Source organism: Nuphar pumila, chromosome 4, assembly GCF_984573655.1.
Source record: "Nuphar pumila chromosome 4, dmNupPumi1.hap1.1, whole genome shotgun sequence".
Lineage (NCBI taxonomy): Eukaryota > Viridiplantae > Streptophyta > Magnoliopsida > Nymphaeales > Nymphaeaceae > Nuphar > Nuphar pumila.
In genome coordinates this window covers 17,941,017-17,956,679 of record NC_143252.1, presented here as the reverse complement: position 1 = coordinate 17,956,679, position 15,663 = coordinate 17,941,017, and the positions used below count along the sequence as shown (strand labels likewise).

Below are 15,663 nucleotides of genomic sequence, written 5' to 3'. Positions count from 1 at the left end.
TTCTTTTCATTAACCCTAATCACCTATTTAAATAGGTAATTAGGTGGAACAAAATTACAAGTAGGCTTACGTAATTATGCTTAATTACGTATGACCACCCCAAGATTTATGAATATTACTTTTAACACTCCCCCTCAAGCTGGAGCATATATCTATCTATCATGCTCAGCTTGCTGCAACATCTTGAGAAACCTGCACTTGCGAGAGGCTTCGTGAAGACGTCTGCAACTTGGTCTTCAGACGTCACATGACTAGTAGAAATATGCCCCACCTGCACTAAGTCACATATATGGTGACAATCAACCTCAATGTGTTTCGTTCTCTCATGAAAAACTAGATTGTTAGCTATATAGGTAGTTGTTCGATTATCACACATCATCAACATTGGGGATGGAATCATCACTTGTAGATCTTTTAGAATGGACCTAACCCACATCATTTCAGCAATTGTTTGAGCCATAGCTCTATATTCTGATTTAGCACTGGAACGAGCTACCACAGTTTGTTTTTTACTTCTCCAAGTAATTAAGTTTTCTCTGACAAACACGGAGAACCCTGTGGTGGACTTTCTATCATCGATGGCCCCTACATAGCTTTGTTTATATAGCAATCCATTTCCAGGAGAGGGTTTCAAATACCTGAGAATCATCATAGCTGCCTACCAATGCACTCGAGTAGGTTTGTCCATGAATTGACTTATCTTGCTCACGACTAAGGAAATATCTGGCCTTGTTACAGTGACATATAAAAGTTTACCAACCAAGGATCTAAAACTTCTACTATCAATAGGTTCTGCTTCTTCATCATACATATGCAATTTAGGATCCATTGGTATATTGGCTTGTTTGGCGCCTGACATTCTTGTTTCTTGCAGTAGGTCAAGTACATACTTTCTCTGTGATAGAACTAACCCCTCACTGTTTCTGGCCACCTCTATGCCCAAGAAATATCTAAGAGAACCGAGATCTTTTGTGACAAAGTGCTTCTAAAGGAATCTTTGTGTCTGAGATGTCCTTTGCACTACTCCCTGAAAGAATAATATCATCTACATATACAACAATAACCACAATACCAACAGAGGTTTTCTTGATAAACAAGGAGTTATCTGAAGATCACCTGTTGAAGCCAAATGCAGACATAATTTCAAATAACTTCTAAAACCATGCACGAGGACTTTGTTTAAGACCGTATATAGCCTTCTTTAGTTTGCACACCTTGCTACACTCCCCCTGAACCTCAAACCCGGGAGGTTGCTGGATGTACACAGTCTCAGACAAATTTTCATATAAGAAGGCATTTTTCACATCTAACTGACATAAACTCCATCCATAATGAACAACCACAAATATGACCAACCGAATAGTCCCAAGACGGGCTACTGGAGAAAAGGTCTCAAAGAAGTCAACTCCATATGTTTGAGTATACCCTTTAGCGACCAACCGGGCCTTGTACCTTTTGATTGAGCCATCCGAGTTATACTTAATGGTGTAGACCCACTTACATCCAACGATATCTGCCTCAGTGGGAGGAACAACCAAATCCCATGTATGGCATGAGAGCAAGGCATCCCTCTCAACCTGCATCACTTGCTTCCACTTAGGATCTAATAACCCTTAATGATGATTAAGTGGGACAAAAGTGGCAGATAAAGCAGAGATAAAATTCTTCAAGTGAACCCCAAGCCGTGCCTCAGTAACAAACTTGGAGATAGGATGTAATGTGCATTGTCTTTTACCTTTCCTGAGAGCGATAGGTCTGCCACCATCAATATTAGACATCTCAATATTTTCAGGAGAACTTACTTCTGACGAAGGCGGTGGTGTAGGTGCTGATTCAGGTGGTGATCTGCGAGTGTACACCAGAGGAGGATCATGATACCGAACAAATGTGGGAGACTGAGAATGAGAGATAATCTTAGAAAACGACTCCAAGGAAAAAGGAGGAATGGGAAGAGGTAGGGCATCACCCTGTTCAACATGCAGTCTGGATGCAGTGGTAGAAAAATAAGGAAGAGATGCATATGCACTAACATACTCTCGATGGGAGATGGGATCATAACATTGGTAGCCTTTTTTATTTTTTGGATATCCAAGAAAAACACACTTGATGGCTTGGGCAAATAATTTATCACGGTTAGGTCCAAGTTTATGAACAAAGAAAACACATCCAAATACTTTGGAAGAAATCGGCAACAGAGGAGCATTAGGATAGAGAATTTGAAAAGTGATTTGTTCTTACAAAGATGAAGACGACATACGATTAATGAGATAACAAGCATTGAGAATAGCATCCCCCTAGTATGAGGGTGGCATATTCGATTGCAACATAAGAGTGTGAGCTGCATCTAGAAGATGCCTATGTTTTTTCTCAGCAACGCCATTTTGCTGAGATGTATGGGCACAAGTAAGAATGGAGGCAACCTCCGACCTTTCTTTTATTAAGAAAACCCATGACAATCTAGAAAAATCATAAACAATAACTAAGTAATAACGACACTGAGATCGACTAGGTACTCTGCTAGGTCCCCATACATCAACATGCAAAATCTCAAACATTGCTTGACTCGATGGTCTCTGATGAGAAGGAAAGAAGCTTCTGTAGTGTTTGCCCAATTGATAGGCGTCACACTGAAATGAATCTGACGGAGAAATCTGAGGAATAAGTCTATGAAGCTTTGGCAAAGGAACATGACCAAGACGGAGATGCCACTGATAGGTACTGGAAGATGGCTAAGACACAGAATTCATGGATCCAACCGGCTGATGTAGATAATAGGCACCACCTTCCTCATGGCCTCCACCAATCCTCTTCTCTGTCAGCAAGTCCTGAAAAATACAACACACAAGATCAAATATCACCCTACAATTATTCTCCTTAGCAATACGACTAATAGATAGTAAGTTCTGAGGAAATGAAGGAGCATGAAGGACATTAGTCAATTGAAGTTTGGGGGATATAGGAATGTTTCCTTGGCCTATAACGGCTGATCTCCCATCAGCAAGTATAACATTGCGAGGTTCAGCAATAGGATGTAGCTTAGAAAAATTATGAGAAGTCCCACACAAGTGTCTAGAGGCACCGAAATCAATAATCCATCTACTACCTTGATAACTCAGGTTATCACCTGTAGAGCATGCCACATCAGCGACAGGCATAGGAGCACTTGAACTAGGAAGCCGGTGAGACACCAATTCATTATACTCTGCACGATTGAGAATAACCAAATCGTTGAAGGAGGTAGTGGGGTTCTCTGCCTCGAGTTTAACAACTTGAGCCTTGGACACATTCAATTTAGGTGATGGGATAGGAGGTTGACCAGTCTTATCCCAAGACCTATCTTCAAGATGTCCAAGTTTACCACAATATGTACATTGAAGCCTTCCTCTACCTCCAGTACTGCGACCACGACCTCTTCCTCGAAAATTCAAGAAAGTACCTCTTCCACGACTTGAGGTGATTGCTAGGGCTGATGCCCGTGATTCAGATTGAGTTTGAGGAAGAGTGATGGCAAGCCTACTCAGACGATTATAGACTTCTGCAAGAGTAGGAACATCAGAACTAGTTAGAATTTGGACTTTGGCAACTGAGAATTCTGATGACAACCCTGTAAGAAATCGGGCAACCATAGTCTGCTCCTGATGGATCTTCTATTTGGTGCAGCATAAGGGTCTGTGTGCATTTAGCCTCTCAAAAGCAGATTTAATTGAGGCATAGTATTGGGCTAAAGTCTGATGTCCTTGTTGCAACTGATAAATCTCCTGCTCAACTTGTAGAACACGACTTACATTAGTTTCATGAGAATATGTATCATGGAGATTCTCCTACATTTGTTTAGTTGAGATGTAATTATTAGACAGTGTATTGTTTTGTATTTAAGTTTGGATCCGGATCCGAATCCAAACTACTTGTATGTACCATGTCCACAACATAATAGCATACTTGTAAATACCCTCAACCTGTATTAGGGTTTTTGCCTATATATTAATGAAAGAGGTCACAGTCTCTCTTTATGAAAATCGTGACTCATTGCAGCCTCTTTCTCTCTTTCTTCTCTTAAATCTCTTGTTCGCATATTCTGGGGAAAGCTAATATGGTATCAGAGCAGATTTGATCCGAGGGCTGGAGGTTTTCCAGTAGGTACATCCCTACGAGATCTCACTCTCCTCCTCTCTCTCATCTTACTTCCCCATTTACTGTTATGCGGCTTGTTCTTCTCCAGATCTTTTTCATTCTATATTCCGATTCTGCTTTTTAGATCTGAAACTGAGCATCCAGTTTTCTATCTTCTGTGTATCACATTCCTGAAAGTGAGTTGGGTTTGATTTAACGTAATCATTATCTCTCCGTAACTGAATTGGGTTTGTGCTAAACCAGTTTCACGCCAATTTTGTTTATTGGGACTGTTCTGGGTTTACGTCAAATCAATTTTACGATAACCCTATTTCCTGAAACTGATTTGTTAATCAGTTTCACGACATTTCTTTGCTTGATTCCTTCAAAAGTCTTTCTTTCTTCATACTGTTGTGTGCAATCAAATAGATCTATGCATCAGATCTGATAACGTGCTAGAATTGCATATCGGGTTTGCTTGATTCCATTAAAAGTCTTTCTTTCTTAATACTACTGTGTGCAATCAAGTATAAGGCTTTGGAATTAGATTAGATCTGTACACCAGATCTATTATTTCTCATTCAAGTTAAGTACTCGAATTTCCCTTTTTGCCAAAAAAAAAAGGAAACGAGGCTTACTTATTGCATCGTAATCTGCAGAAACTTTCATTCTGTTATATTGATTGCACACGCCAAAAACTCATTTCATTAGTCATTTCTTTCACCCAAATCTCTCTTACTTTTAGCCATGGATTCTTCTTCTCAGTCATTCCTTTCATCCAATTTTCTCGGTCAACTCATTTTTGAAAAGCTTACCAATTCAAATTTCCTGATATAGAAAAGACAAATCCTTCCTTTTATTAAAAGTCAAGGCCTCTCTGGACATCTCACTGGATCAATCACTGCTCCTCCAGAATTTATCTTACAAGAAATTAAGAATGAAAATGAGGTTGATTTCATACAACAAATTCCTAATCCCTAATATGAGATTTGGATGAAGCGTGATCAAGCTGCAGTTGCTTTTATTATTTCCACTATTTCTCAAGAAGTGTTAGTGGGAATTCTAGATGAATGCTCAGCAAAGGAATTGTGGGACAGACTAGTGAAGACATACTCTCAGATATCAGAGGCTAGAATTTCCTTTCTTTAGCGTGAGTTTCAACTCCTAACTAAGGGTTCCATGTCTGTCATGGAATACTTGAATAAGGTTAAGACCAGTGTTGTGAAAAGCGTTGAGGCGTAGCGAGGCGCTCCACCAAAAACTGAGGCGAGGCGTAAAGCGTAAGCCTCAAATATTTTTTTTGAAAACTTCAAAAAAATATCTAAAAGTAAAAATAAATAAAGAAATGCTTTATTAATGAAATCACAACCAATAAGAAATAGAAAATCTCAAATAAGTACTAAAAAATGTGAGATTAACATATAAAAGTAACTAAAAACTGATTACATAACTGAAAAATATATGAGATTTATCTTTTGTAACCAATATGGCTTAAACACACATTCCTCGATATTGCCCCTCAAACTTCTGATGTTCATATAATGAGGAATTGCAAGGCAGAAAGAAATGATGTAATGTGAGGCTTTTTAAAAGTGTCAAAGAACCTTAGGGATGTCATGAAAGGCATGGTGATGTATTCACAATTTATTGTCTATTGAAGCATGCATTATGTATTATTTTTCAGTTGTTTATTAAGATAAAACTAGTTGTTGTTTAAGTAGCATCTCATTGCCACACTTCATCAAGTTAGGATCAGAGATTGAACACCGATATCAGAAGACAACCAAATGAACTCCTACTAACTGGCAAGTAGTTCTATAGAGCTTTTTGATTGGAATATAGTTTTCTTTTTACTTCACCAGGACATGAAAAAACTATCTCACAGAAATTCACTAACTTGTGGTGGAAAAGTACCCACTCTTCTCCTTTTCATGCTGTCAGTATCAGAAATGCTCATGGAGCTCAAAGTGGGATTTAATGGAAGAAATAAGTTGTGTGCATCCTTTTGTATGATGGGTGGTACACATACTGCAAAAATATGTAACATCCTGAAATTGGATAGAGCTACGAACTGCGTTAAGAACAATTATCCACTCCACTCTTCTCAGTAAACTTGCCAGACTTATTGAACTCGTTGCACAGTGCTGAAAGTTCTGAAAAAATGCCTAATTGGACCACATGCCACAGGATGCACCATTGCCCAAAAGTAATATTTTCTGGTCTTCTCTATCCACAAGTTTCACAAGTCTCATTTTCTTAAATGAAACCTCACTCAAAACTCGTAAACAATTTGATCCCTCCCCCAAAAGAAAATGAGAAAAAGCAGTAGACTGCGTGTGAGAGAGGTAAGAGTACCTGTGTGAGAAAAATATGAGAGAGAGGGAGAGTATGCGTGTGAGAGAGAGACTGCGCATGAGAGACGAGAGAGAGACTGCGCATGAGAGAAAGAGTCTGCTTGAAAACATAAAATATTAGGGTTTGTTTAAACTTTAAACCCTATTGTTTGGTCAAATGAGGGCTTTGACCCTCATTTGACCAAAAGCCCCAGGCATACACGCCTCAGTTTGAGGCGCGCCTCGCCTCGAGGCGTGTGCCTCAAGGCGTATGAGGCGCACGCCTCGAAGGTTTTGCGCTTTATATATGCGCCTCAAGGCATAAAGCCCCTTGCCTTGAGGCGAGGCGCGCTTTTTGCGCCTTGAGGCGCGTTTTTAATAACACTGGTTAAGACCATCAGTGGTCAACTTGCAGTTGTAGGGTATGAAGTGGCAGATAAAGACAAGGTCAGGCAAACCTTGAATGGATTGAGATCGGAATTTCATGTTCTCTCGACTTCTTTGCTATGTCTACCTGATCTACCGTTATTTGAAGACTTGCAAGCAAAATTACTTCAATATAAGATAACTTTGTAAGGGATGTCACATGAGACTGGTGGACAGGTTCTTGCTACTGGTGTTTCTTTTGGTCAGGGATGTGGTAATAATAATTTTGGTGGCGGCAGAGGACGAGGACGAGGTACTCCAGGGGGACGTGGGCTATTGCCTACCCTGAATGCTTCTCCTATTTATAATGCAAGAAACGTACCCACATGTTATCTTTGCAACAAGCGCGGCCATATAAAAGCCAATTGTTGGCACAATCCTCAGAACAAAGAAAAGTTTCAAAAGGGTGAGAGCTCGTCAGGATGAAAGGAGAACCCTTCAAAATTCGGGGGAGATGTGAAAGAGCTTCTCTTGGCAACGCTGTCTGAGCTTGATCTTTAGCGTGATGATAAAGGAGTGGGATATATTGATTACGGGGCAGCTACTCATGTCACAGGCAATGCAGGTAAATTCTCTACTTTAATTCCTTATTTTGGAAAAAGTAACATCGTCACTGGAGACGGGTCACACAACCCCATCACCCACATTGGAAATGTTTCTATCCCCTTGCCTAAATCCCCACTTCACCTTTCCAATGTTCTTCGTGCCCTAGATATTACAAAAAATATTATTTTCGTTTCTTAGCTTGTTGATCATATCAATTCTTTTCTTGAATTTACTCCGTCTTTTATTTATGTCAAGGATCTACAAACGAAGGAGATGTTCACTAGAGGGAAACGTCGAGGAAATATGTATGTCTTCCAAGAGGACCCTTCTACTTGTGTTCGACCTACCTTGAAGCCATCTCCTAAATCTATGTCGTCAAAGAATATTCATGTGTTCAAATTGCAATCTTCAAATAAATGTTATAAGCCCGATTTTTGGCATTTGCGTCTTGGTCATTGTGATCTAGTTTTTGTTGAGCGACTAGTATCTGATGGTCTTATTCCTGAGTCTAGCCTGATTCTTAGACCAGATAATAAAATGTGTTCGAGTTGTCAAATGTATAAGAGTCATGTTCTTCCTTTTCATTCAATAAATGAGAGAGCTTCAAGGAATTTTGAAATCGTTTGTTCCGTTGTATGGGACCGGCTCCTAATCCTTCCAATTTTGGCAGCAAATATTATGTCATTTTTATTGATAATTTCTCCCGCTTCACTTGGATATATTTTATGAAGAATAAATCAAAGGTCTTCTCTATTTTCCGTTGTTTTCATGCTTTTGTCAAAACTCACTTTTCTTGTAATATTTTACATTTCCAATGTGATGGTGGGGTGGGGGGGATATTCCTCCAGGGATTTTATCAATTACTTCCAAGATAATGGGATAAATCGTAAAGTATCTTGCCCGCATACACCCCAACAGAATGGAGTTGCAGAACAGAAACATCGTCATATTGTGGAAAGTGCTATGAGCATGATGCACGAAAGTCATACTCCCATAGGACTCTAGACAGAGGGCTTTTACTCTGCTGTTCACATTATTAATCGTCTGCCCATGAAGCTTTTAGAAAATAAATCACTTTATTTCATCCTATGTTGGAAACATCCTGATTATGCTGAACTAAAAATTTTTGGTTGCATGTGTTATGTTCATATTGACTCTTCTCTGCGAAACACGTTTCAGGTTAAGGCATCAAAGTGTAGATTTGTCGGATATGCAGATCATCACAAAGGGTACAAGTGTTATGAACCTGACAGCAGACGAATCAAGATATCTAGGAATGTAGTTTTTGATGAAAATGATTTTGGAGATGGAGAATATGTTTCTGCCCACACCAATATGAATGCGCTATTTTATGATCCATGGCTCAGTGCAGAGCTCTTTCCTGCAACCAACAATGAGTGTTCTTCCTCCTGTATTCAAGGAACATCCTGTCAAGATGGATACAGTGGCATACAAGAACTTGAAATAGAACTTCCTCCAGAGATTAACAAGTTTGTTGAGCAAGTTTATAGGAGAAGAGAAAGGGACTCACTCTTGACTCCGGATGGTATTGAACAAGAAGAGCCTATGTTTCATCCATCCAACAACATTACTTCTCCAATTTCTAATACAGTAGCAATTCCGATCAGACGATCTGACAGAGCTCGGCATCCTATTGAAAGGTGGGTCAGTTATGAGAATTTCACCATGGATTTTCAGTTATTTTTGTCACAGATTGAGAAAGAGACCGAGCCTAGACATTTTCATCAAGCCATTAATTCCAAAAAAATGGATTCAAGCTATGAATGAAGAGATGAAAGCTTTGTACCAGTGTCAAACATGGACAGTTGTCCCTCGACCTCCAGATAAAAATGTAATTGGGTCACGATGGGTCTATAAGATCAAATACAAACCGGATGAGAGTGTTGAACGATACAAAGCTCGTCTCGTAGCAAAGGGATTCACTCAAGAGTTTGGACAGGACTATAATGAAACCTTTAGTCCAATTGTGAAAATGGGCACAATTCGCATTGTTCTTTCATTAGTTGTGGATTATGGTTGGAGGAGAATAAGTCAGCTAGATGTGAAGAATGTCTTTCTTCATGGGGATTTGAAGGAAGAAGTATACATGGAACAACCACCAGGATATATAGAGGGAGATTCAAAGGAGTATGTGTGCAGATTAAATCGAGCACTCTATGGATTGAAACAAGCATCTCGATCATGGTTTGAGTGTTTCTCCCTGGAAATTCAAAGACATGGTTTTTATCGATCGTAATTGGATCACTCCCTATTTATTCTTCGAGGTAGGGAGTTTACTACCTTCTTGTTGATATATGTTGATGATATAATTATTACAAGAAGTAGTGAGAATCATGTTCAAGAAACTAAAGATCTTTTGAGTCAAAGGTTCAAAATGAAAGACCTTGGGAACCTTTGGTACTTTCTTGGAGTAGAGGTGGATAATCATGGAAATAAACTTACTTTGACCCAGCATAAATGCACCTGGATCTGTTAGAAAAAGGGTGGAATGAAAGATTGCAGGCCTCTTGCTACTCCTAGTGTGCTTAACCAGAAACTAAGTGTGTAAGACGAAGACTTGTATCATGATCCCACCAAATATCGGAGTCTGGTAGGAATACTTCAATATTTTACCTTTACCAGGCTCGATATTACAGATTCAGTCAATCAAGTTTCTCAGTTCATGCATGAGCCAAAGGCGGGACACATGGATGCAATGAAAAGGATACTGAGGTACTTGAAGAGTAATGTTGGAGATGGACTTTTGTACAGCAAAAGCAGATCCATGAATATTGCTCATGACATCATTGTTTATTCAGATGCAGATTGGGTCGGGGATCTTGATGATCGAAAGTCAGTTTCAGGGTATGGCGTTTTCATTGGTGCCAATCTTGTTTCTTGGAGTAGTAGAAAACAAAAAGTAGTGGCTAAATCTAGCACAGAAGCGGAATACAGGGCGATGGTTGTTGCTACAGCAGAAGTAACATGGACTAGACATTTGTTGACAGAGCTAAAAGCGCCGATTGTTAGTTGTTCTCTCTTTTGTGACAATCAAAGTGCTATTCAAATATCTCTCAATCCCATTCATCACAGCAAGACCAAGCACATTGAGATTGATCAACATTTTATCAGGCAGAAGATTGAAGAAAAAGAGATTGAGCCTCATTATATTAGAACAGAAGACCAAGTGGCTGATTTGTTTACTAAAGGTCTCACAAAGTGCCATTTTTGGTTCTTAAAGAGCAAGTTGTCCATGATCCAAAATCATGCACAACTTGAGAGAGACTATTAGATAGTGTATTGTTTTGTATTTAAGTTTGGATCCGGATCCAGATCCGAATCCAAACTACTTGTATGTATCATGTCCACAACATAATGGCATACTTGTAAATACCCTCAACCTGTATTAGGGTTTTTGCCTATATATTAATGAAAGAGGTCACAGTTTCTCTTTATGAAAACCGTGACTCATTGCAACCTCTTTCTTCTCTTAAATCTCTTGTTCGCAGATTCTGGAGAAATCTAATAGTAATAAATAAGTCCATCAGCTATATGAGGTTGTACATTGTTCATTATCCATGACATCAAGATGTCATTGTCTTCGTCCCAGGTGACATATTTTCCTGTTCTTTCAGTGGATTCCAATTCCAACAAGACGTGCTTTTTCCAATGACCCGAAACCGACATCATGAAGGTGCGAGACCACCTTGCATAATTAGAATCATCTAGCTTAACTGAAGATCCATATGAAAATGGATTTGCAAAAGCCTTATATTCACCAATGGCTTCTCCCTTTTGGTTATTATCTAAAGCACGTGACTCAGCCATAAAAAATTTCCTTCACCCGGGACAGCAATTTTTTTTTTTGAGCAAACCAACTATTTCTGTGCAACAAGAGTCTCCTGCATACTTTGTTTTCAGATCAGAATAGTGATCAGATCACTACCACAACAACAAAATATTAAACAACGACTATCAACTTCGAGATTAGAACAACTACCATTTAATCTTCCACAGCAATGATCTGATCGTAGGCATTCAACAGCGACTGATCACTATTTTTAGATCTGATCGTCGACTGCAATAGTTCAACTGCATCCATTAAAAATATTTTAAACCCAAGACGGTATCAATCCGATCTAACCGTGATCTATTTAATTTTTTGATCCAGTCAATGTCTTCAGATCTAATATCTTCTCCATATGCTTCACGATGATCAGACACGATCTACAACCAGCAGCTGCAGTGTATTCAAGCCACAAGCAGTTCATGATTTCAGCAGCTTCTCCACGATCAACACCAGCACATGATCACGGTCGGCAAGTGACTTCAACACCAGCAGGGAGAAATACAATCAAGGTAGCAACACACGACCTGCACTGCTCACGACAGTACGTCACCGGCAGTGGAAACATGATCACGGCAGCACAGTTTTTTTTTCTTTTACAGCAGCAGCGTCATTCGATCCACGGCATCCGGTTCTTCTTCGCGATCAACGACAGCAGTGTCATCCCAGAAGGGAGACCCACTCTGATACCATGTTGAATCTGTCAGCCCTAGATTCGATTTCAGAGAGAGAGAGAGAGAGATCCTTCTTTTCATTAACCCTAATCACCTATTTAAATAGGTGATTAGGTGGAACGAAATTACAAGTAGGCATACATAATTATGCTTAATTACGTATGACCACCCCAAGATTTATGAATTACTTTTAACAGTCACTTTCAGATTTCAGACCTATTTCTTTGTACAATTTCCTCTATAAGATCATTACAAAAGTCATTATTAATAGAATGAGAGGAATCCTGACAAGAATCGTCTTATAATCAAGGCGTCTTTCTGAAAGGCAAGGACATTCGGGACAACATATTGCTTGCCCGTGAAGTTGTGGATTCGATTTTGCGGATTCATATTCCTGCCCTATGCATTAAATTAGATCTTTCTAAAGTCTACGACAAAGTGAATTGGTCTTTTCTGGAGAGCTCTTTACTTCAGCTGGGTTTTCATCTGTCATGGGCTTACCGGATCATGGTATGTGTCTCTTCCCCTTCCTTTCGTGTGGTTGTTAATGGTGTCCTTAGGAAAAAATTTATAAGCACGAGAGGCATAAGGCAAGGGGAACTGATTTCCCCTTATTTATTCCTTGTGGTTATGGAGCGTTTGTCGAGGCAGTTTGCAATGAGTGTGGCGGAAAATCAGTTTGGAGCTTTGTCCTTCCCTCACTATGATCATAGTATTTCCCATCTTTTCTTCGTTGACGATGTTCTCTTGTTTCTTAAGCCGGACGCTAGGTATCTTTCTCACCTAAAGGAGATTTTGAAGGAGTTCGAGCTTTTAACATGTATGAAAATAAATGACCAAATCTGTGGTTGTTCCCCTAAATGTTGAACATGATGTGTTGGCACCGGCTTTTGGTGTGTTGGGATGACGGTTTGACAAACTGCCCATGAAGCATTTAGTTGTGCTGCTTTTTGTGGGCAAGTTGGATTCGGATGTTTTTGCAGGTGGTGGATAAAGCTCAGAAGAAAATAGAGTTCTGAACTCTAAATTATTGTCTTATACAGGAAGGATTTTACTTATTCAGAATACTTTGTGTAGCATTTCTGTTTTTTGGCTCCTGTCTTTCGCCGAAGCGAGGAAAACCCCGGGTGGGCCCCACGACCATCCTGCCTTACGTGGCCCACCTCCTATGGACAGTAAACTGGAAGAAGTTAATAGGGCATGCTTGTAAAAGGAAGTTTTTAGGGTTTGCCTAAAGTTTATGTTGAGTCGGTTGTGTGGAAGGGGCCTCCTGTGTGGTTGGCAACCAATTGATGTATTTATCGTGTTGTGAAGGATAAGAACGCCACAAAGTTTTGGACGAATCCTTGGATGGGTGTCCCGCTTCTTTCGTTTATTGATGATAATGAAAGGCGCTGCTTGAATCGTGTGAAGGGCATGACTGTCGTGGGAGGAATGCATATTTTTGGTTCATGTTTCTATCCCCCTTTCCTCTCATTGGAGCAGGTATGACCTCGGGTTCACTCCTTTTCTTTGTCTGCTGGATTGGATTTTCTTTATTGGAAGGGGAATTCTGATGCATATGTGATTTCTCATAAAGTAACTTGGAATTTGATCCGGGAGGAGGGGCAACCTTAAACATGGCTGAAATTTATTTGGACAAGGGTGTTCTCTCTAGAGCTTGCTGGGTTGTATATCTAGCATGATATCAAAGGCTGTTGACCCAGGATAGGTTGAAGAAATTTGGACTCTTTGCCGAATAGATGCTATATGTTCCGAAAGGAGGAGGAGAATCACACTCATCTTTTCTTTTCTTGTCATGTTTCACAGTCCATTTGGCATTTTGTGTGTAGCAAGTTTGGGAGGTGGAACCTCATTCCTCGGTTATCAAAGAGTTATCTTCGTGGTTCTCCATTAAGCATCCCCAAACATGGTTGCAACGTTGGGATTCTGTGTTTGACAGTCTTATGGCATATGTGGAATATTAGGAATGCTATTCTCCATCAGGATGAGGTTTTTTCCAAGGATAGGGTTTTTCACACTGTGGAATTCATGTGCAGAACATTTTGTGTCACGGTTGGCCTTTGGACATAAGTTCAGTCATCTAGTTATTTTCCATTGGTGTGCCACCGTGTGTGCCTCTGTTTCAGAGCGGTCAGCTAGTTATTCTTTGGTTTGCTGTTTTGCTGTTTTGCAGTTTGGCAATTTGGGTCTGATTGTCTATGCTGCCTTGGATAATCAGCACATATTATTCATTGGAGGACATCAGTGTTCTTTGGACAGCACCCTGTTTGAGGCTGAGTGCTGTCACATTTTCCAGCAGATTGATCATGGGACACATGCTACGGTTGTCTCTAACAATCAGAAGTGGTGTCCTATGGTTCGGTCCACAGTCGAAGGGTGTGGTTGGAATGCAGCTGCTTCGTTGTTAGCAGCCTGCCTATGTGTTATGTCTTTCTTTTGTTGAGAAAGCATCATTCTGTGTATTGGAAAGATAAGCCATCAGATTGGCTCCCATCTTTGGGATGATTGATAGATTTCGGAGCAATGCTCCAGTGTTTCCATTAAAAAAAGGTGTGATATCTTCTGTTATGTTCATGAGTAGCAGTAGTATAAAACAGTTTTTTTTATGTTGTAGCAGTAGCGGAATCGTGGAAAGTCTGTGTTTTGGATACTTTAAATTATCCTAAATAATACAAACTTACAGGAGAGCATACATGCAGTGATGTTGGATTTAATTTTTGTTGTGCAAATGAATGCTGTATCCAACTTTTCTGACATAAAGAACCATCTTTTAAACATCTTGTTCATACTTTCTAGGTAAGAACTGCAGTCTTTGGTTTTTGTTACATAAGCCTAAGATTGCTTTTTTCTGCAATTTTCCTGTTGATGGTTTTAAGCATTTATCAAAATGGTGCATTTTTAGATTTCACTGTATCAATGATAGATTTGGTTTTATCAAGGTTTTTATTGATGGGTACACATTTGCTAAATTTGCTGCACTTGAACCTGGTTGCAGGCTGTACAGTTTAAAAGAAAAGGAAAGAAGAAAGGGCTCTTTTTCAACAAATAAGCCTGATTGTAATTTATCAGATGTGCTGCTTATAACGAGTATATAGTCAAGTAAATTCTTTGGGGATTTCTTTCCATTTTTTGTTTTAGATTGTATATATTTTTGCATCTTTGACATTGTAATTTAATATTCGACCCTGTAATATATCATTTTTTACCTGTGTAATTTAAGGTTCCAGGATCAAACTTGCCTTTTCCTTGTTGCCCTTGCTGACTAATGTCTGCAGGCATAGTTGCATTGATCATGCCCTTATTTGTTTTCTTTCCTAGTGAGTGCTTGGTGACTTCACAATAGTTTCTTATATTTTCTTCTGCAGTATACAGTTGAAAAGTTCTCTTTGCTTGCCTAAACGTAATCGCATGATTACATGTGCTTGTAGGCAATGCATTCAGCGACCATAGCGCATGTCTAATAGATATGTCGTTCGCTACCCTAGCACTCGGTGGCGGTGGTGGTGGCGGTCAGCGTAACCCTTGTCACTAATGCGTACATTGATGCATGCAAGTTTTGCTGATAAAGATATTTCTTTGGCACAAAATTTGCATCGGAGATGGTTTTTTACTGATGCAAATAAACTTCAGTAACGTTATTGATACAATTGTTTGCTGATTTTTATTGGCAGAAATTTGCGTCAATATTGCCTCTTTAGACACAAATGTCACTAATGTTGCTTTA

The 15,663-nt window shown here is 39.5% G+C and overlaps 1 protein-coding gene across 4 annotated transcripts in view; it reads left to right on the top strand.

The window, feature by feature from the left end:
- The window catches only part of LOC149839546 (uncharacterized), a 148,957-nt gene extending 133,786 nt beyond the window's left edge, over positions 1–15,171 (top strand). For all 4 annotated transcript variants that reach the window (XM_090002613.1, XM_090002614.1, XM_090002615.1 and 1 more), the window contains exon 22: positions 14,935–15,171. In XM_090002613.1, the coding sequence (XP_089858739.1) occupies positions 14,935–14,988 (54 nt within the window). In that variant the 3' untranslated portion in view covers positions 14,989–15,171. The remainder of the gene's footprint in view (positions 1–14,934) is intronic.
- Positions 15,172–15,663: the final 492 nt, after the last annotated feature.